This window comes from Neopelma chrysocephalum, unplaced genomic scaffold (genome assembly GCF_003984885.1).
Source record: "Neopelma chrysocephalum unplaced genomic scaffold, ASM398488v2 Primary Assembly neopelma1_23, whole genome shotgun sequence".
NCBI classification, from domain to species: domain Eukaryota; kingdom Metazoa; phylum Chordata; class Aves; order Passeriformes; family Pipridae; genus Neopelma; species Neopelma chrysocephalum.
The window spans coordinates 25519147-25542144 of record NW_020897691.1 but is presented as its reverse complement, the minus strand read 5'-3'; the positions used below and the strand labels follow the sequence as shown (position 1 = coordinate 25542144).

General features: G+C 37.3%; 1 protein-coding gene across 1 annotated transcript in view; it reads left to right on the top strand.

The window, feature by feature from the left end:
• The window catches only part of AKAP7 (A-kinase anchoring protein 7), an 88178-nt gene that overhangs the window by 1531 nt on the left and 63649 nt on the right, over positions 1-22998 (top strand). The window contains 4 exon segments of the mRNA XM_027690989.1: positions 5118-5261; positions 6590-6735; positions 11414-11550; positions 15438-15592. Coding sequence (XP_027546790.1) covers positions 5118-5261; positions 6590-6735; positions 11414-11550; positions 15438-15592 — 582 coding nt within the window.

Below are 22998 nucleotides of genomic sequence, written 5' to 3'. Positions count from 1 at the left end.
TTGCCATCATGGAAATGTGGTGGGATGATTTGTGTGACTGGAATGCTGCAGTGGATGGTTATAAGCTCTTCAGAAGGGACAGACAAGGAAGGAGAGGTGATGGAGTGGCTAGGGAGTCTTTTGACTGTATAGAGCTCAAGGATAGTGACAGTAGGTTTAAGTGAAAATCAGGGGGCAGGCTAGTAAGCTGGATATCCTGGCGGAAGTCTGTTGTAGACGACCCAACCAGGAGGAAGAAGCAGATGGAGTATCCTATAAGTGGCTGGCTGATGTTTCACAATCGCCAGCTCTTGTTCTTGTGGGAGACTTTAACCTGCCAGATGTCTGCAGGAAACTCAACACAGCAGAGAGGAGGCAGTGTAGGAGGTTCCAGGAGTGCGTGGAAGACAACTTCCTGACACAGCTTATAAGCAAGCCTACCAGGGGTGGGGCTTGTTAGACCTGCTGTTTACAAGCGGAGAAGGACTTGTGGGAGATGTGGTGGTCAGAGGAGGCTGACCATGAAATGATGGAGTTTTCAATACTTGGTGAAGTAAGGAGTGGCATCAACAAAATCTCTACCCTGTACTTCTAGAGAGTGAACTTTGGCCTATTCAGGACACTGATTTGGAGAGTTCCTTGGGAAGCAGCCTTAAAGAAAATGGGGCCCAGGAAGGCTGCACATACTTTAAGAAAGAAATCTTGAAGGCACAGGAGCAGGCCATCCCTATGTGCCGAAAGAAGAGGTAGTGGGAAAGAAGACTTGTGTAGCTGACCAGGGAGCTTTTACAGGAACTCAAGAAAAAAAAAAGAGGGCGTATCACCTTTGGAAAAAGTGGCAGGCAACACACAAAGTCTTTAACGATATTGTTTGGTCATGTAGAGAGAAAATCAGAGAGCCAAAAGCTCAGTTAGAAGTTAATCTGACCACTTCTGTAAAGGATAATAAAAAGTGGTTTTATAAATAAATTATTAACAGAAGGAGGGCCAAAGAAAACCTCCATTTCTTATTGAATATGGAGGGGAATATAGTCGCCAAAGATGAGAAAAAGGCTGAGGTACCTACACCTTCTTTGCCTCAGTCTTCAACAGCAAGACTGGTTATCCCCAGGACAGCTGGCCCCTTGAGCTGGTAGACAGGGACCGGGAACAGAATAGATGCCCTGTAACCCAGGAGGAAGGAGTTAGTGACCTGCTGTGCCACTTAGATACTCACAAGTCTATGGGACTGAATGGGATCCATCCTAGGGTGATGAGGGATCTGGCAGAAGAGCTCGCCAAGCCTCTCTCCATCATTTATCATCAGTCTTGGCTCAGCGGGGGGTCCCAGATGACTGGAGGTTGGCCAATATGACTCCCATCCACAAGAAGGGCCAGAAAGAGGATCTGGGAAACTACAGGCTGGTCAGTGTGACCTCAGTGCCTGGCAAGGTTATGGAACAGATCACCCTAAATGCGATCACATAGCACCTACAGGACAACCAAGGGATCAGACCCAACCAGCAGGGGTTTAGGAAGGGCAGGTCCTGTCTGACCAACCTGATCTCCTTTTATGACCAGGTGACGCACCTGGTGGATGAGGGAAAGGCTGTGGATGTGGTCTACCTGGACTTCATCAAAGCCTTTGACACTGTCTCCCATGCCATGCTCCTGGAAAAGCTGGCAGCCCACGGTTTGGACAGGAGCACTCTTGGCTGGGTTAAGAACTGGCTGGATGACCGGGCCCAGAGGGGTGAACAGTGCTGCATCCGGTTGGCATCCAGTCACTAGTGGTGTCCCCTGGGGATCAGTGTTGGGCCCAGTCCTGTTCAATATCTTATTGATGATCTGGATGAGAGGATTGAGTGTACCATTAGCAAATGTGCAGATGACACTAAGTTGGCGGGGAGTGTCAATCTGTTGGAGTTTAGGAAGGCTCTGCAGAAGGACAGGCTGGATCGATGAACTGAGACCGATGGCATGAGGTGCAACAAGACCGAGTGCCAGGTCCTACACTTCGGCCACAATAACCCCCCATGCAGCACTACAGGCTGGGGGCAGAGTGGCTGGAAAGTGGCCCAGTGGAAAAGGACCTGGCGGTGCTGGTTGACAGCCAGCTGAACATGAGCCACCAGTGTGTCCAGGTGGCCAAGAAGGCCAATGGCATCCTGGCCAGTATCAAGAATAATGTGGCCAGCAGGACTAGGGGAGTAATTCTTCCTCTGTACTCAGCACTGGTGAGGCTGCACCTTGAGTACTGTGTCCAGTTCTCGGCCCCTCAATTCAGGAACGACATAGAGCTGCTGGAGCCAGTATAGAGAAGGGCAGCGAAGCTGGTGAAGGGTCTGAAGCATAAGGCTCATGAGGAGTCACGGCGGGAGCTGGGATTGTTTAGCCTGGAGAAGAGGACACTCAGGGGAGACCTCATTACTCTACAATTACCTGAAAGGAGCTTGTAGCCAGGTGAGAGTTGGCCTCTTCTCCAGGCAACAAGCAGTAGGACAAGAGGATATAGTCTTAAGCTGTGCCAGGGGAGGTTTAGGTTGGACACTAGGAAGAAATTCTTCATGGAAAGGGTGATTAGATACGGGAATGGGCTGCCCAGGGAGGTTGTGAAGTCACTGTCCCTGGAGGTGTTTAAAGTAAGACTGGACGTGGCACTTAAGTGCTGTGGTCTAGTTGACATGGTGATGTTTGGTCATAGGTTGGACATGATGATCTCAGAGGTCTTTTCCAACCTAATTGATTCTGTGATAAACATATTAAACACATTAACATAAACACAGTACAGGGTACAGTGCCTGGAGACCTAATCTCACTGTGATCTGTGATGTTTATGTGTCAAATAATGGAAGATTATTCTATCTGAAACTATAATCTGAGTATGGAGAGAAGCAGCTGGGAATAGAGTGCAATCAATAATGTTTTATTGCTCCTTATTTTTGTGTTCTCTCCTTTATGAGCTAGGTGTATCATGATTTTTTTTTCTGCTGGAACAGATGACAAATGCTGATGAAGATGATCAGCCACTTAAACAAATACAAATAAGGGAATAATGTATACACCTGTTCATCTATGAAATTCAAGCTAATAAAATTAAGCATGCAATTAAGAAAAAAGAATTTATTCTGTAACAGCTTGGTGGTTAAGGAGTTCCTTTGGAAGCTTGTTTTGTTATTCTAGGTCTCTGATTGTCAACATCATGTCAAGAATTTTGAAAAACCTTCTTTTCATGTTGTTTTAGCGTCTAGAACACAATTCTTTAATTAGTATTTCTAAAAAAGTGAGGGAGCTTTTTTTGCTAGAGGCACAACCTATGTAATTTAGACACAGTGCCTGTTCAGTTCAGCTAACTGATGTGAGAAGGGGCATTGTTAATTACTAGCTGTGCCTTTGCTATTGTGAGCAGGCAGAATTTTTCAAAGTGGCACAGGTATGTTGCTTTTTGAGCAGACAGAGCAAAGGAAACCTGTAATCTGCAATATACACCCCTCAGATTCATGTGAATCCTTTTTCTGTAGCTGACACTACCTTAACAAATCTCTTTGTTCCCAACTGGTTACGATTCTGCATTTCTGAATCTTGTTGCCAACTTTTCTGCCCCAGACTGACCTACTTGTTTGTCAGTGTCATGCACCTCTGTCTCGTGCCTCACTTTGAGATCTCTTTGAATCCAGGGTGGTTGTTTTTGCATACTTGTGGATCAGCAGCAACAATCTGCTTTGTTTGAGCTTTACTTTAATGTAAATGTTAAGTAATAATTTTATTATTGTTTTAGCATCTGTTTGTTATGCATACTTCTTTAGTGTCTACAGGGGGAACAAGCAACAAATCTAAATACTTTGTTTCCTTTGAGTAGCCTCGGGGATAAAGTTAGGTGTCAGACTACAACCACAGAGTGATTTATACCTCCCTACTTTAGCCTGGAGTGAATTAGCATTTAATCATGTTGTTCTTTTACTTATCTTCCCTAGCATAAAGTGATATGTGCGAAAAACATTCCACAGGGCGATAATCACCCACATTGGGTCTGTAATATTGATTTTATACATGTATACCCTTGCATGCGAAAAGAACATAATATGCACTTTTGCTTCTGAATTTTCCTCTTGGGCCAGATTTGGGCTATCTGCACTGGTCATAAAAGGAGCTTTGACAGTGTGTTGTCTGTAGTAATGAGCTGACCTGGGATAAACTGCATTTCTGACATAAGGCTTCTTTCACTACAGTAATCCCATTGTGGAGTTGTCCCAAAAGAGTATTGCTGGGTGCCTGGTAATATGCACATTGTTTGCTGCTACAGAAGATTTTACATTTTGTTTCTTTTAAGGTATAACTTAATATGCCAGTATTAGAGTTAACTGATACAGAAACATGAAGCAGACATAGGGAAATGACTCATGCTTAGCTGGTACTCTTGGGGAAAAAGACTTTTTAAAAAACTTGTTAGTGGAGATTATACTGTCTTTGTGGTATTACTCTGAGATAGAGCTTCATGTGTATCTTGTTACCTGCAAGACGTGTTTTGATTTATATTGGTTCCTTCTTTAGCTTAAATACTAAAAGTTAGTTCTTTGAATGACAGGTTCAGACCATTGCTATCCAAAACATTCTATACTGTGTGGGAGATGCAGGAATAGAATAATCATCTCATTCCTGAATGTTGTAGTCAGCCAAGAAGCCTTTGTTTTATGTGGAATGGTAGGATTCCCTTCCTGCTTCTCCATGCCTCATTTTCAGTGTGTTTATAGTGGAATTAATTTGCCAATGTTTGTCTGCACTGAGTTTCATATGCCATTACTGCTGTCTAAAATGAACTTTATGTGTTGTCTGAAGACTTTTTTTTTTGTTTATGCTCAGTTATAAGCATTCTTTTCTTTTTGCATGTAATTGCATTTACTTGGAACCAAACAAAACCTTAAGTTATTAAAATATAGAAGGCTGAACTCTCTTTTTTTGCTATTCCACATAAAATGTTAAAGTATTTTTACTGATCTGTTGACAAGGAAGAAGAATAGGATCCTTAAGGGGGTTATATGTCAATATTTATTTGCTGATAATTAGAGAAATGTATACTTGGTATGTTGCTTGTGTATAATGTTTCTTAGCTGTTTATATTAAAAAATAAGACCCAATGTGTTATTTTAAATATATTACAGATGGGCTTGAAAATGTACAGCAAAAGAAAATCTTTAAGGAGAATAAGACACAACAAAGAGAAGAGCCACGTGCTGCTGATTCAGTAGACTCTCTAATGGCAGAAATGCCATTTCTTGACACAGATATCGACGATGAATGTGTTAGTAAGTACATTAAACAGAAGTAATGTGAAAGTATAGACACGTCACTCAGTTCTTGGTCCTCCCTGTTTGCATGTGTGAAGGGTTGACCTTGGCTAGTTGCCAGGTGCCCACCAAGCTGTTCTGTCACTCCCCTTCCCTGCCAGAGAGGCGAGACAGTGTAAGATGGAAGATGACTCATGGGTGCAATAAGGCAGTTTCCTAAAGCAAAAGTGAAAGTTTGCGCACGCACAAGCAAAGAGGAAAATAACAAGGTTTATTCTCTACTTCCTATTAGCAAGTGGTGTTCGGCTACTTCCTGGGAAACAGGGCTTCAGCACGTGTAGCAGTTTTTCAGCAGGCAAATGTTGTAAATGTCTAATGCCCTCCCCTTCCTCCTCCTTTCCTTAGCTTTTATATCTGAGCTGATGTTATATGGTATGGAATTATCCCTTTGGTTAGCTTGGGTCAGCTGGCCTGGTTGTGTCCTCTCCCTGGGTCTTGCCCTCTTTTGAGTGGGGAAGGAATGTTGAGACACAGTGCTGGTGCTGTGCCAGCACTGCTCAGCAGTAGCCAAAACACTGGTATGTTATCAACACACTTCTAGCTACCAATGCAAAGAACGGCACTGTGAGGGCTGCTGTGGGGAAATGAACTCCGGCTCAGCCAGACCCAATACAGGACGTACAAGTGGGCTGTGCACATGGAACAGTCTCCCTGCAAACAGGTTTCAGTCCATAGCCTATCTTACTAGTATTCAGACCTGCAAGTACTTGAGCATATTAAAAATTTACCCTTTTGTTAAGCTTTGGAGCAATGAGTCACAGAACGAAGATGTTTCATATGTCAATTTACATTACTGTATATGAGCTTCTAAAGTGATGGCTTTTATGAGCTGTCCTTCAATATGTGTATTCCCAGCATGGGGCTAGAAGTATACCTCTAATTGGACAGGGGATGTCTGCAGCCTGGTCAGCCTATGGGTATTTATCAGGCCACCTGGTGGGAGAGGGTCTGGAAAGGCTCTACAGTTAAAGTGTAGACAATTTGCAGGGCTGTTGCAGTGCAGCATACGTTGACTAAATGAAACAGTAGTTTGGAAACCAGATGTCTATGTTAGCAGTTTCTAAGCCCTGCGTAGAGGTGCAGGCTGTTAGTTTAAGTATGGTACTCCACTTGTAGGACTACATTAATTCAGGTTGGAGTAGGATCCCAGTCAGACAATTCAAAGCATGGGTAAATCTGATGAGTGGGAAGAATTGCTCTGGAGGTACAATTCCTGTTGGTGTGATATTAAGAGTGTCTTTGTTTTGATATGTCTGTATGCTGAAAGTAATTTTTTTTTTCTTCAGTGCATGCAACCTCTGAAATAAATATTAAAAAGAAAAGAAAGAGGACTACTGGAAGGGAAATTGAAGAAGGCATCGAGAGGAAGAAGAAAAAGAATAAACAGTATCAGCCGAATTATTTCATTTCTCTTCCAATTACTAATCCAGAGGTGATATTCTTTGTTATACTAATTTGGTATAACCAGAATTACTTTGTTTATAAAAAGAACAGTGTTTGATATTGTGCCAAACAATTTTTTTCAGGCATTTTTAAAGGAACATTAGCAGCCTATTCAAAGAGTAACTTTAGGTAACATTTTTGTGAATAAAATTGCTTATCTGGAAAAGACTAGAGGAAAAATATTTATCTTTTTATTCAGTTTGTCAGTCTTATGGATTTCACATTATTTTGACTAAAGCTGGCTGAAATTTCCCCTCTGTGCTGTTACAGTATTGCTTATTTTGTTGTTCACTTAGAATAAGAAAGAGAGACATTCCTAGTTAATTTGGTAAAAAAATCTCTAGCAATATTTTTAGCTTTCGTTATAGATAGGAATTTATATTTGGATCAATTGCTCTTTTAGCGTTGCAGTTTATAGCTTAACATTTTCCAATAAAATTGATCATCTTATTTAAAATTCAAACAACTGTTTTTTTAGTTAGATGTTGTTCAGATGGATTCAAGAAGAGCAGAGAGCTCTTTAAGAAAATGTATTTTCTTGCAGTTAGCATGAGTCATCTCATGTAGGCAGTAAATGAGAATGATTTTTTTTATATGCTGCTTGTTATCTCTGGTATGTCTTTGATACCTTATGTGTCTGAAACAACGAAAGTAGGTGCATTATGTTTAAAAAGTTGAACCCGGCAGTTTAATGTCATTTGCAAATTTAGCTGTTTTTTTTTTTAATATCAGGAGCTATCTCAGGTGAATTTTGAATTGGCCTACATCTGTACTATCTGTTCTTTAAGAAGGTAAAAGAAGATTAAGAGAATATGAAATGAAAATAAACCAAAGTAGGTTTGAAAATTACAGTGCAGTCTTTGATTCCTCAAAACCTACTATGTGAAGAAAAGATTGTAAGGGCTGGGTTTGTAGGATTCAGGATACCCTGATACAAATATTGTGGGATATCTTTTGTGCCATCTTATTCTGAAATATCTTTTCTGTCTGTTCCATGACTTAACAAGTGCGAGAATAATGTAGGGGTTATATAATCTGATAATTGAGAATTCCTGCTCATGATTGTTATTATGTTTAAGGGCTGATTGGAAAGGTCTTATCTGTGCATGCTTTTTTATATGTCATGTATTTTAGTCATGTATCATTTACAGAGGTAAAGAAACAACTCTCTAAATTTAATCTCAGAGCATTTGGAAATTCCAGGACTTTGCTAGAAGGTTTTTTTTATACTTGCCTTACAGGTAGAGTTGTTCTGAAAGTAAAAAATACATGTTGAAATTTGTGTAGGCAACATTAGCCAAAATTTAGACACCTGGTTCCTTGATAGCCAGAGGGAATCTGGCAATTACTGGTAGTTATTTCAGTTAGTAATGGGAGACCTTTATTTTTTTGAAGATCTGATTTTGTTCCAGTGAAGTATTTTAGGCATTAGTACTCTTCCTTCATGTTTTATGTAGTAATTTAAGCTTTACACAGAGACATTTTGTAGTAAAGGATATTTCTGAAATATTTAATGAACCGTTCCTCTTGGAAATTGAACAGTTTCCTTGTTTGAATTTTAATTATGTTTTGAATCTTCAGAAATGAAAGGTGTCGTTCCATTAATTTTGAATTTATATTGAACTTTGTGTTATTACTTGTGCAAAAATAGTTAAATGGACGATGATCATTGTATCTTTTCCTGTTTGTTTGTTGGTTTGTTTTTTTTTTTTAAGTTGTGACTTACGTGGTGTGTTATCACTTGGTAGGTTAGCCTTTCCAGGTTATCCAGTCTTGATTATAATTATAATTAATATGTTAAATCTTTAAAGCTTACAATCTTTATATTTACTTACTAGTAGTATCCTTACACTAAGCAAAACTGTGTTGTTCTATCACTGTTGTGAATAATATATTTCAAGTAATGGGAGAGGGGACTTTGAAATCAGTATTTGAGGCATTTTTTTTGAGCATTTAAAAAAAAATTCGGGGGAGGGAACTGATATAATCTACCTTCAAACATTTCTTTTAATTAAGTTAGGAAATCTTCAGTAAAAATAGTCAGCATGATAGCAGGTTTATTAGCAATTTAAAGTTTTTATTTATGCAGTGGGTAATAACAGCGTTGGAAGAGTCCTAGTTTGCTTAATTAAAATTCAGTACACTCAAATGTTAATTGCACCTTAGATTTATTGGAGAAAACAAAACAAATCTGAAGTTATAATATACATTGGGATGGCACATCTGTTGTGTTACATTTTGATCAGATAACTTCTGAGACAACATCTTAAAAAGAAATTTCTAAAATTCAGAAAAATATACTTGAATTTTATTATTTTTTTTCTTTCCAAATAGCGTCGATTATGTAGAGCATTGTCACTCAGCCAGAGAGAGAGAACATGCTCAGTCTTCTTTTTATTTTACCTGTATCCAAAAAGCAAGTTTCTTCATACTTTATTCATAGGCTCAGAAATAGCTTCTCTCTGGAACTGCCAACTGGCCATCTTTGGACTTAACCCCGTTCCAAAGCCATGTTATTCATTAGGTTTTTAGCATGGTTTCTAATGGAGTTTATACAGGCGTGAGCCTGTCCATTGGGTTTTTGTGGATTTCCAATCTGTTGTCCAGTTTTGGACAGAAAAATTGACATCTCAGAGGTACTAATTTCATACAATGTTTTGTGCAATTGGTGCTTGCATAAAAGAGCAAGCCTTGAAAGAACTTGCTTGTGCGGAAGACTGCAGTGTGTGTGTGGCAATTGGCTGTTGTTCTAGACCTGCCAGCTGACAAATGAGTCTCTGCATGTTTGTCAACCAGTCAACCCCTTGTAGATGGAGATAAGCCAGCATGTGTTGCTTCTTGCCCAAGCCAGAACTGAAGTATATGAGGGAGCTGCAGGTAGTTTAGGACGTGAGCAGGAAGGGACCTGGAAATACTACTGAAGGAAACTATGTGGATAAGGGGATGTGGGGTATTGGCTGCTAATGTAAATGCTGAATAACATTGATCTGTTTCAGAACTAGGATGGTTTTTACTGCTATGAGAACACAATTCCAGATCTGTCTTCTATATTTTTTCCTTTGCCAGCTCACAGGAGCAAATGAAATTTAGAAACGATAGTTGAAAATGAAATAAAAGTGTAATTAATATCATAGTCTATTTAGTTTTTGAATTTTGTTTCTTTTCTTCTTTACCAAGATAACTGCATTTACTTTAGTTTATAAACAGAAATAATTATTCAGTCAATACATCATAATTATTGGGGATTCCACTTACCAGTTCTTTGCCTAAATGTGGGTTAAATTTCTCCTATATCTGAGACAATAAAAGTGCTATTTATACAGGATAAGGCCAATTCTGACATATGAAGGAAGATTGTCATATTAAAATACAATTTATTATAAAATGTTGGTGAAATATTCTTCGTATGTCTTACACTATCTAAGACGTGGTTTTGTAGATGCTGTATCACCTTTTCTGGCAAGTGGCTTTTATCTTCTCTTCCCTACCCTCCCTAGAACTGTTTCCTTTGAATTATAATTTAGTTATATTTTTATTACACTACTAGGTATCTAAGGCACATTAGGTAAAATTCCTGCATGGCAAAACTCATTTTAAGAAATTTGGTCAGAAAAATACTGGACACTCCCATTAGATTGTGGGGTTTTTCCAGGAAATTTATGTGTTCCATAGATTAACAGAGCTACCAAAATATCTCAAGGCTTTTTTTTATTATTTTTAACCTGAGAGCTACTTGTGCTGATTTTATAGAAGTCAGTATGTACTTGTGAAGCATTCACCACTTGGTTTCTTATTAAAAAAACAAAAAAGTCAAACTGAAGTTTTCTACATGCTTGTTTTAGACTTTGTACACCAAAACCTGATTTGTCTGTAATGTCTTTGCTTGCTGTGCTTTAAGAAATAACTCATTTTGTCAGATGGTCAAGATTATTGTATTTGATTTAATTTTCACTAACATTTTCAAGAATTGTTGCAGGGTTTTGGTATTTTGTTTTTTAAATCACTACAATACAACTAGCATAACGTCAAGCACAGTAAACATTTTGGATACAATTTATAGAGTATGTATAACCATATAAATAATTTTCAATGAGGAAAATGTAATTCCAATTTTAAAGAGAAAGGCTGACAGTGTTAGAACTGAATACATCTTGTATGGAAATTTGTTGAAATGTTTGAAGAATATATCAGTCTATTGGACAGTATAATCAGAATTGCAAATAGGATATCGCTACATGTTATTTACTAAATATTCATTTTTTGTATGTGCCCGATTTTACAAAGATCTCTTTGTTTTTCCAGTCACTTTTCTGCACATATGAACATACAAGTTTAGCAAAGTGGGCTGAGAAATTCCTTGAAGAAACTTTTTATTGGTCTTACTGGCAGCATAAAAGTGGATAATCTTAATCTCCTTCAGTAATTTATCATACTTACGGAAGGAAACTCCTATTAAGATGTGATGGGCAGTGTCCAGTACCTCTATTTGTGCCCAGTTGGGGTTCACTCAGGTCAATTAGCACATCTTTGTCAGAGGATAAAACTTTCTTCTGCTAGAATGGTTTTTACATAAACGTTTGATTTCAGTTTGTCTGTTTTCTTGTTCACTTGCATGATGGGATACAGTAATTATAGCGGCTAACTGTTTTTTCTGTCTTTCTTCCCAGATTACTGTCAGTATTCAGGCTGTCCAAGATGCAATAATACAAAAGGATCAAAGGCTTTCCAAAGCAATGGTTCGCTCTGGCTCATTGCATGTCACCATGTTATTGATGCATTTATCCAATAAAGAAGAAATTAGCACGTAGGTATTTAGTGTTCAATTAAGTATATACTAGTATTTTTTCTGGATGTGTTCATAAAAAGAAGGGTTAACTGACACTTATTTTTTTTCAAAACTCAACTCTAAACTGCAGGGTTACTGAACATTTAATTCATGTTCATTTTAAAATGCTAATCTTATTATTAGCCATTTTCATAACTTATGGTGTGTCATGAGCTCTGAAAAAAGTATGCATTTTTCCCTTACCTTTTTCTTACTGTGTGCTGAATTTGGTATACACAAATCCCATGTTTGCTAAAGTAATTATTTTAATTGATATAGGGGACACTGAACTCACTAACACGGGAATTAAAAATCTATTAAAGTGCAGATTGCTCATAAGAAAGTGCAAATCCAAAATAGAATGTAGAGGCCATTTAGTAGTCAAAGGCATGCTTCTGATAAGTAAGAGTATTCTGACTAAAAACATTTGACACACCTAAAATAATGAGAGATCAGTATATCAAAATCAGTTGTCTTGCTTGTTTTTCATGCTTATTTCCTTGAATGCTATATTCTTGAGGCCTCTACTCTCCTACCTCTCCTGCGAAGATGCGAATCTGTCAGCATCTTCATTCCCAACCAGTTTGATCTAAAGGGAGAGAAACAGCCAGGAACAGAGAAAAGAAAGCAAGCAAAGGATACTACATCTGTTGGATTCCCTCCCCTCTCCACGTGCCTTTTGTTTCCAAGAGGAAGCACATAAGCTTCCTCCTGCCTAGTTCATGAGCAAACTGTGATAGCACCTGAAAATCAGTGAGAACAACCACCAACTGTTTATGTGAGATTTTATTTTGAAAGGGTTTGAAATATGAACTTTTTAAAAAGGGAATGCGAAAACATGTCTCAAAGGCAAGTATGCCTGCTCACAAGTACGTTTTAGAGTCCAAAACTGTATACCAAAACAAATATTTTCAAACTCTGGATCTTCTGCTACTCTTTGAGCTCCTTCTCAGCTTTCACTGTCTGACTGCCACTGAAGCACTGACTTAAAAGAGCTCTTCTCTGCCTCTCCCAGCAGAACTCTACAGTGCAGGCACTAAGGACTGTCCTCTAGTCAGCAGCAGCAGCTTCCTCAGAGATTCACCCCTTCCCTGTCCAGATGCCTCCTATAGGTTTCTAGCTCAGCTATCCTCAGGTATTCTAGATTGCATGTTCTTTTATATGGGACTTCTTTTTATTATCATAACTGAGGGTTTTTGTCTAATCTTTTGGGAGAACTCGAAGAGTATAAAGCTGACTTTTCCTTTCTTTACTCCACCAATTTTTGATACCAGGTTAATGGAAGAAAACCAAGATCCAACCTGCAAAAGAACTTGTGTGTAACGTAGGGGGAAAGTAGTCTCTCAAACAAAGTGCAGCTAGTCAACCTGGCATCTCAGAGTTCACAGATCCTTAGGTTTGGATCCATTAAATTACTTAGATATCTACAGTTTTTCTACTGTGTTTGCACAATAGTGCCCGTCTATACAGAAATGAAATGTGTTGAATGCTATTTGAAGTCAAAATGCGTGATAAGAATGTGCTAAACATAACATTCAATTCGGCACAAAGCCCTTTGTATGGTATTTTAGTACATACGGCTTTCACCCTGAAAATGGAATATCTGTATTCTAGGCTGCTCTTTCTAAGGGAATCCAGACCTGCAATTCCCATGTAAGCTTCCTAACGATTGACTGTGGTCTAGCCTTCATGAATACACTTTACATCTCTTTTTGTAGGACTGTATGAAACCAAGAATGTGAGATTTTGAAGCTAGAAAGAAAGCAAGCAAGCAAGAGTCATGACAGCATTCCCTTCAAGCAAAGGAGTTCTAATCTGTGCTAACTGTATGCATAGTCAGGTGCTAGAAATCAGGATGCCTGCCTTTGCAGTAAATATGAGATTATCATGCCAAGTTTTTCTTGCTTGTTTTCTTTCAAACACTTTGTGAATCTCACCTTTTCTTTACACATAAGAGCGCTGAAAGAATTCAGTTTGGCTTTTTTTGCCAGATTGCTTTTTCTACCAAGTAATCAAAATTAAGAACTCAGAAATTTCTAAAAAGAAACTACATGAATTTTAAGTGTTATAATATTTAAATTACAACAATATAGAAAGAAAACAAGCACTGCTCCTATAATTCTAGTTTGTATTCACTGGTAATATTCTGTTTAATTAATTTTTTTTATTTCCTTTTTTCACTTTGAATCAAAATGCCTGTAACTTTTTGATATCTCTGTGAGTTAGTTGCACTGAGTGTAACTACTAGTTGGCATTGTAAATACTACTTCTTGGTATGGAATAACAAGAAAATAACACTTGTGTTTTTTTCTGTTGACTTCAGTGGAACTGTTTCTCCTTGTGCATTATTCTTACAAAGCAATTGTTAGACAATATCAAGGGATTAATATAATACAAACCCCAAGATAGTTAGAGTGAGATGACAACTATTTTTCCAAATATTTTAGCATTTGCAAGGTTATATATAAAAGAAAAAATAGAACTAAATCTTCAGTGCCACAGCGCTATACTGAAAACATAGTGCACTGTTTGAATTGATCTTTCACAGAGCTCATCAGGTAGACTTGAGCTCATCAGTGAGTTCAGCAGCCAATCCTACAGTATGGAAATATACATCTTTGTTCAGCTGAGGAACAGAGCTTTCCATGACTCTTTGTGTACCAGTTCTTATATGTACAAAATCTAGAAATGGATTTTAGATATGTGCATGATTCACAGCTTGAAAGCACACTGCAAGCTTTGACTCTGAAATATCTGTTCTTCAGTTTCATGTTATTAAATAAATCTATACATGATTATGTGCAGTAATCTGACAGGCTTAACCAGTGTTAGATGGTGTTCTTGAAAGGTCTTGAAATATAGCACATAGAGAAGACACAGGAACAGGCTTGTCCAACAGTGGTAAAAGGGTAGGTAAGTGACAGAGACTATGCTCAAGGTAAAATATCATTGCCAAGGAACAAGTAATGGCATTGTTGTTTAAAATGGTTATACAGGAGCTAAAGTGCTTCTAGATTGTAGATTAAAGCCCTGTAAAAAGACCACAGCAGGACTCTTATCAATCAAGGATATTTTGTCATGTAAGCAACCTCAATGTCTTTCTTAACCTGGCCTAGGTTTCAGTTAATGCATAGTTCTCATCAAGAGTCCATCTTGTTAAACACAATGAAAACATGTGTAAAGCTGCTTGTAACTGTACAGACTTAAATAATATAATGTAACTTACTGTAGAAATCATGATTATGGCTTTTGTCCAGCTAGGACAGAAAAAGTAAAATTACCTCATTTGAGCGTTTTAAACCTATTACTGCCATCTAGCGTTTATAAAGTCTGCATCGGTTTAGGGAAAAGATTGAATTCAGTGTTGCTGTGTAGAGTTAAAAACTCTGAGCATGTGAGAGATCTCTTAGAAAATACTAAGAATGTTTATGTGTTTTTTGTTTAGCATTTGACTCGCTTCAAGTTCAGGTCAAAACAATAATTTCATGTAATTATGTAATTGTACATACACTTGATGTGGCTAATTAAAATGATTATTAAAAGGTTACCAGGCTTGTACCTGTTACTTTAGTTATTGTGGGCATGCCTCAATTCTTACAGAAAGTAAGCATAAATTTAGATAGAACAGTTCTCAATTGGCTTAATTGTAGTTTCCATATAATTTTGTCATTGTATATGTAGTGTCACTGGTCACAGGTTTGATCTCCATATGGGCCAATTAACTTAAGGGTTGGACTTGATGATCCTTGTGAATCCCTTAGAAAATAAATTGATACTGAAAAAAACTTTATTACATTTTTTGATATGATGATTAATAGCAATGTTAATAGTATATTTGACATAGATATTTTCTTTCCTCTTGACAGAGCAGTTGATGCTCTTTCAGAGAGCAAGGTTTTTGTAGAAGATCTCCTGAGAGGAAAAAGAGTGGATTTGTCTTTTCAAGGAATTGATCACTTCAAAAATCAAGTTGGATTTGTGAAGTTGGCAGAAAATACAACTATACTTATGGAAATAGCAGGTACAATTTGTCAGTGTAGTTTAAGTGCTTTGATGACTTTTAGATAAATGAGAATGGAGCACAAAGATAAGTTGGTGCTAATTTAGCCAATAATAGTTTTACAATGGTAAAGGCTACATAATGAATTTCCTAGCATACTTGGCTTAGTTCAAAAGAATATTAATGAATTACAGACAGTACTGTCCTCTGATATCTTTATATTTTGATATGTAAAAACCATGGTACAGATTTGTAGATGGGATGTAAAGACTCTATGCTACCTTTTTTTCGTTCAATTTTTTTATCTGCTTATGAGTCTATACTTAAACAATGCTGTTTACAGATATTTAATAAAAATTCTCAGAGAACAGTACTGTCTGTAATTCATTGCTGTCCTTTAAAACTATCCCAGCAATTCCAGCTATTCCTTGGAAAGACTCTTTAAAAGAGTTTTTCAGTATTGATGAATTATCTTTTGTGCTCTGAGGAATGTAAGGTCACACCATTTTTTAATAGTGCAGTAACCCATATAGGACATTTTGCAGAGTAGCAAAGACTGCTGCTGTAGCACTACCTCTTTGCAGTCCAATACAGAGGAAAAATGAAAAAAAGTATTTATTAATAAAGTGTTCTCTGTAGCAATTCATTAGTTTCATTTCATTTAGTATTTTTTAACTTACATTTTGAAGGAAGATTGAATAGAAGAGTCTGACCTTTTCAGCTTACCAAATTGCTTATGCTGTTATTGAGCAATGCTTTATTATTTTATGCAGTGCTTGATAGGGAAATATTTCTAATGTTCAATATGGTAGAAATTGAACAGTTCTTACAGTTCCAGAAAGGCTTCAGTGGTCAAATAATCCAATGCTTACTTCAAAGATTGAATCTACCAAGTATTTCTTCAGTTATTGAATTATATGCTTCCTCATCCTTGTCTTTGAGTTTGTGTTTACATTTCTTTTACAGGTGACAGAATGGTATCCTGTTTTATAAACAGTTAGATAATTAATAAATTATATTCCCTTTCAGTACCTCTTGTGAGAGTAGGTGAATGGTTTTTGTTAGTGACAGTAACCTTTGATTTTGAGAAGTTAATAGTTAAGAACTCCAAAATTAATTAAGTTGGTAAACATGGAGAGACAAATATTTTTAACTGTAGAAAATAAAGGAATTTGTTATGAGTGATTTTCTACACAGATTAGTGAACCAGGTTTTGGTCAGAATTAGACATGTAGAGATGAGATCGGAGGTCGACCTTTGTTTTTCAGTTTGAGAAGCCTTCCTAGTAGGCAAATTCATAGTACAGTTGAATTTAGCAAACAAGCAAACCTATGTTTTCTTTGTGAAGCATACCTACTGATACTCACTGGTGAACTTCTTTGTATAAGCTTTCTTTGCTTATATTAGAACTGCAGCTGTATTTTATTACCTTCTCCTAATACTGCTGCTTATTAAAAATGTTTCTTATTTCAGTGCTTACATTTTCCAACATCATGGATAGTTTCTTGGCCTTAGGGCTGTCGTTCTGTGTGTACACTTATACAGCGATGTTTGTTTTTTCTGAATTCAGTTCTGAAACAGGGTAGAGAGATGAACTTTACCAGAAGAAAATTGTAAAATAAATGAAAATGTTTCATGTGAATGACTTCACTTTTATCGTTTCCTAAAGACTGTCATAGATGTAACTTTTGAATTGCTACTGATTTCAGAGTATCTTTTTGTGCCTTCTTGAAATGCTAATATTCCTTCTCTGAAGGTAACCTATAATTCATGAAAGTAAATTCCGTTTTTGTATTGATGCTTGTGCCAGAAAAAAACTAATTTAGCTCTGTAATTGTGTAACACTGAACATTATAGAAGTATATTTCAATTATGTATGAAATCAATGGAAAGGCCAGGTATGACTAAGAAAAAAATTAATACATTAAGTAGCTTCTATGTATGTGTTTATTATATTAAATTGCAAAGAATTTTATATAAAAATAATGATCAAAATAGGTAATTTATTATTACACAGATGTCCTTCAGGGCAGTGCAGTTTGGAATATGAAGTAATACTAAACAAAAGAATCCATGTGAACTCCTCAAAACCGATGAGGTAAACAAGAGAGTCCTCAGGATTCTCCCCCTCCTCCAAGCATATCACATGTATAATTCCTTTAATGTAAGAGTACAGGTACTGAGCTAATTGCAAGACAGTTTAATTTGCATGCAATGTTTACAAAACATTAGCAGACAATTCTCTAAGGGCCAAACCTACTGCAGGTGTTGCATTCTGGTGAAAAGACCACATACTTTCTGGGCTGTACTTGACACATTAAATATACCTTCTAATATAAAGAATCATATTAGCAGAAATGTGCCATTGAGTTTTTCTTTAATACATTTCATATATTAATTCAAAACAGGCTGTATGTCAAGTTATTTCTGTTCTGTGGATAGTAACCTGAATACACAGTTTTAGAGAGACAGCTACAAGAGAAACTCTTTTCTGCTGGGCTGCTGTTGTGAGGATCTGTGTGAAGACTGCTATCAGCTCTTAGTATATACTGCTGTGAGGCTATATATGTTTGACAGAATTACCTGTCACAAGTTTATTCTGGTTCCTAGTCCAGCTTGCCTGTGTTATAACTTGTGTCCCTTGAAAACTGCTATTTTAAAGCTGATACTGGCAAAAAGACATGAAAAACACCAGTATTGCCTGCAGGATGCTAATCATTCTGTTGTGGTCCATAGAACAGTAAAAAGAGATCACTTATGCAGCTGGTTTGATTTTTTACAAAACCTCAGTTTAGTTTATTAAAGAACTACTGTTTTGTTACTTAGATTATGTATGGTTTCTGCTATGCTCTAAGGTGAATTTTGACTTCATGTGTTATTTTGTGTTCTACATGAATGTTGAAGGAGAAATACTGATAACACAACCAATAGAAAATACATTAAGTTAAATTAGTTGCTTGTAGGAGCCCATTTAGTTCCATAAGTTATATGGGAAATTGTTCAATAGTAATAACATCTGAATGTGGTAAGAGCATGTCTGCTAATACCAGTGTAAATCTAAGTTTGCCAGAGACAAAAGTCCAGGAAAAGGAGAGCTAGTGTGAGTTAAAATACATTAGAATAATTTAATTATCTACCAGGAATAGTGCTGAAGTGTACTGACAGAAGTTTGAGAAGTATTTTAATCACTCTTTGTCCAAGTCTCTTTAGAAATGCTGTGCTATCAGTGACATATACTCTTATAGGACTTTTTAAAAAACTCTTAATTTCCTTAATTTAATGCTTTGCTACACTACAGAATATTTGAAGGACTGTTGTGGTTTAATTTCAGCTGTCAGCTAAGCCCCACACAGCCACTTGCTCATGCTCCCCTGGTGGGATGGGGGAGAGAATCCGAAGAATAAAAGTGAGAAAATTTGTGGGTTGAGATAAAGACTGTTTAGTAGGTAAAGCAAAAGCTACACACTCAAGCAATAAACCAAGGAATTCATTTCACCACTTCCCAGGTGCAGGTGGGTGTTCAGCCATCTCCAGGAAAGCAGGGCTCCATCATGCATTATGGGGACTTGGGAAGACAAATGCCGTTACTCTGAATGTCCCCCCCTTCCTTCTTCTTCCCCCAGCTCTAAATATGCTGAATATGATGTCATATGATATGGAATATTCTGTTGTTCAGCTGGGGTCAGCTGCCCTGGCTGTGTCCCCTCCCAGCTCCTTGTGCTGGGGTGAGGTGAGAAGCAGAAAAGGCCTTGTCTCTGTACAAGTGCTGCTCAGCAGTAACTGGAATATCCCTGTGTTATCAACCTTCTGTTCAGCACAAATACAAACCACAGTCCCATACTAGCTACTGCGAAGAAAATTAACTTTACCCCAGCCAAAACCAGCACAAGTACGAAGTGAACTCGGAAAAAGTAATGAATTGTTTGGCTTCAATATTAATTTTGATAATTATAATGTAAATGCCATTTGAAGCTGATAGAAGTGAATAAGTGAATCCTGGTTTTTACCTGCAGGATTTGCAGATTTTGATTTTATGGATTAATGATGCATGTTATTGTCTGACCATGAGAGGGAGCTTCTATTTCATGAACAGAAAAGTTACTCTTCTGTTTATACATATAAATATTTCATTTGCTTTTGATCCTTTGTTTTTATGAAATGTTGATTTGTTGGCTTGAATATTTTAATAGAGTTAGGACTGTACTAAACTGGTACGCAGTACGCCTTAGTCATTTCCTTTAACTTCAGTTTTATACCAATGACATTTAGTTTAATGTCACTAAATTGATTTTGCAACAGTCCACAACAGAGAGAGAAATGGAAAGCGAGTCATACTGCCCAACTTCTTCTTTAGGTACATTACAGCTTTACTCGGGCGTAAACTTACACTGCCACCATACCAAAGCAATCCGACCCCTTCTGTTGTGCTGAGGAACTGTGCAGCCACATGGTGAATTGAACTGTGGTTAAATTAACATTTTTACCTTTGCCAGATAATTTTTAACCTGTTCACTTTGCCAGTGCAGTTTACTGGGTAGCTACATGATTGTCAGCACAAAAGATAGGAGCAGTGGCAGGCATGGGGCTGGAGAGGAACGGTGTATTTTGGCAAGGATAGTACTTCATGAGCTTCTTTTAAGATTACAAAACCACATATTTAGCATCTATTTTAGGGTGAATTACATTGCCTTGACTTCAGACAGCCCAGGAAAATAGTTTAATTCAGTTAATTTAGTTCACTGTAGTTATAGATGGCTGAAGCTAAGATAAATGAATTTTGCGTCTTGTCAGTTATTCTTAAGTCATTTCACATGATGAAAAAATTGGGAACTCAAAGCTATTGTAATTTTCCATTAAAACAATTGATTTGTACAAAGTGAACAAAAAGCTGCTAGTCCAAATTGCTAACATTTACATTGAAAATGTACTGCTGTGATAGGTTTTCTTCTCATCCATGTGCCATTAGTTATAGTTCCTACTAATGTGTTTAGCAGAACTTTACTGGGCTGTGTAGGAACTTGATTCATCCAGGGCAAGAAGAGAAGCATGCTCCAAAGTTGGAAGTGGCAATGTTCTGCAGTCTCAAGAATATTATTATGTCATTAAGTATATACATGCTGTATTCTGTGTTTAATATAACCAGCAGAAAAAAATCCTAAGGATTCTTTTGTTGATTTCATTACAAGACACCTTCCTGCTGATAGTACTTACATAAAGGACTGGTTCCAACAGACCTAAGCATCATTCATGCCTTTTGCTTCCTGCATGCAACCTTTTCTAATTCAGCTTTGGGTTACATGACAGTTTTCTTTCTTTTAGGCCCCATGACTAGACAAATGCCAACAACAGGAGCAAACATTTTAGTGAAAATGAACACTCACTATTCCTTAGTATAAAACCAGTTAGTTTTGTGAGTTTGTACTTCCAGTGGGTAAATTACTAAATACAGTTTGCTCTGGAGCCTGACATTTGATCAGTTGCATGAGAATATTAAGTGCTGTGCTCTTGCCAAATCTCTTAGCTCACTTTTTTTGTGTGTCACATGCCAAGCAGAAGAGGATAAAGCAGATATGGAAGAGCAGTAGGGTGGGACAGGGGCCTGGCTTTGGTGCGCTGGATTGCAGTGATTCTCCCACCCTTTGACTCTACTGCTCTTCACCCATAATCTTAAGATTTTTATTAAGACTGTGGGAGGAGTCAAAAAGATTTTTTTCAGTTTGCTAAGAAAAATGTGATTTGACTATATATTGGTATTTTCAGCAAGATACCAGGAGGGCAGACACAAGAATAAGGGTTTATTAGAAGGGAAGTCAGGGTTGCAGGAATAAGTAGAGGATCTGTTTGTAAGACAAGGAGAAAGTAAATCTTGGGGAGGATTTTGGCATTTACTGGTCCAATGAATGAGCACATCTTTCTTCTGTATACGTGTGTGGTGATGGAGAGAAACAGAACAAACTGCACATACTCCTGGTGTGTGTTTGAAGTAACAGCATAGCTCGCTGATATATGATAGTGGTATGGTAAGTGACAGCTCACTGTAGAAAAGCCTAACTAATATATAACTAAGTAGTAGTGGAAGAACTATTGGGAAATTGGCTTGACTCTGGTTTACCTTTTGGCACATCTCTTAAAAAACCCTAAGAACTTAATAATTTTAATATGCTTTAAACTGGTAGTTTTCACTGTAAGTTATCTATGCTCAGCTTTCTTCAGTTCCAAGTGTAAAGTTGAAAAAATTTTCAATGTAGAGACAGAATACTCTTTCTAAATTTTAAGCCTTTTAATTGAAGGAACATGGTTTAGAGAGCAGAAATTAATAGTCTGGAAGAGCAATTTTCCATATCTAATGAAATCTTGGAATAGAAGATGGCCATTTCTATTATGGAATATGGCTCAATATGCAATTTTTCTTTGAATCATTCTGTATTGATCTAGCTGTTGAATTTTTGAGCCCTTCCAGTATATAGTGGTTCTGAGTAAGCTTCATATGTCACATTTCCATTCTAATTATGGGGAAAGAGTTGTCTAATGGATTCAGCTGCATTCAGTACAAGAGAGGCAGATTACATTCAGTAATTTTGGCATTTTAAAAATAAGGTACAAAATGGTATTGTAGAGTACTTCAAAGTACATGAAAGATAGTCTGAAAGCTGTCCAAAAATTTGTTCCAGGAAGTCACTGAGCTTGTAAAAATAGCTTTAATGTATCTAGGGTATACTTTGAAGCTGCAAACATTGGTCAGCCTGAGGCTAATAAAGGAAAACAGATCTTGTTTGATTTTTCAGTCTAGGTAGTAATGATAATGTCTGGAGAAAAGATGGGAGGTCCTCATTTGTTAAGACCCATGGACATGGTCTGTCTATGTTTCTTGTCAATGGCCTCTAATTCAGTTCAGGCAATACCCATCATAAACTTTAACTTTTGTGTATTTGCTGGTCTACAAATTCACTTCTATGCTGTCTCACAAGCCTGGAACTTTGTCTTGCCCACAGCATCCATGTGTCCTTCCCAGTTTTTTTTTTAATCCCTTCTTGTAGCCACTTCTTCAAAGAGCTGTGTGGATATTAATGATATTACATTATCTTTTAACCTTCCTGTGCTCTCAGGAAAACACTTGTCTTTGTTTCTTTTTTCCCCTGCATCTATTCAGATTTCTGTCTATTTTCATTATCTTTGAAGAAGGAAACATTGTGCTAATTATGTTCGTAAGTCACCTTAACCAGTAAAATGTCATGTTTTCCATACATGTCGAATTCTGAAAAACTGGGGCTATCTGTAGTACCAGCAAGCGTGCCCAATGTCTTGAGCCTGTGATGTTTAACACGTCTGTACCCTGGCAAAGCTGTGAGAGAAGTCTGATGACCATGAGAATGTGTATGGACACACACACACACACACACACACACACACACACACACACACACACA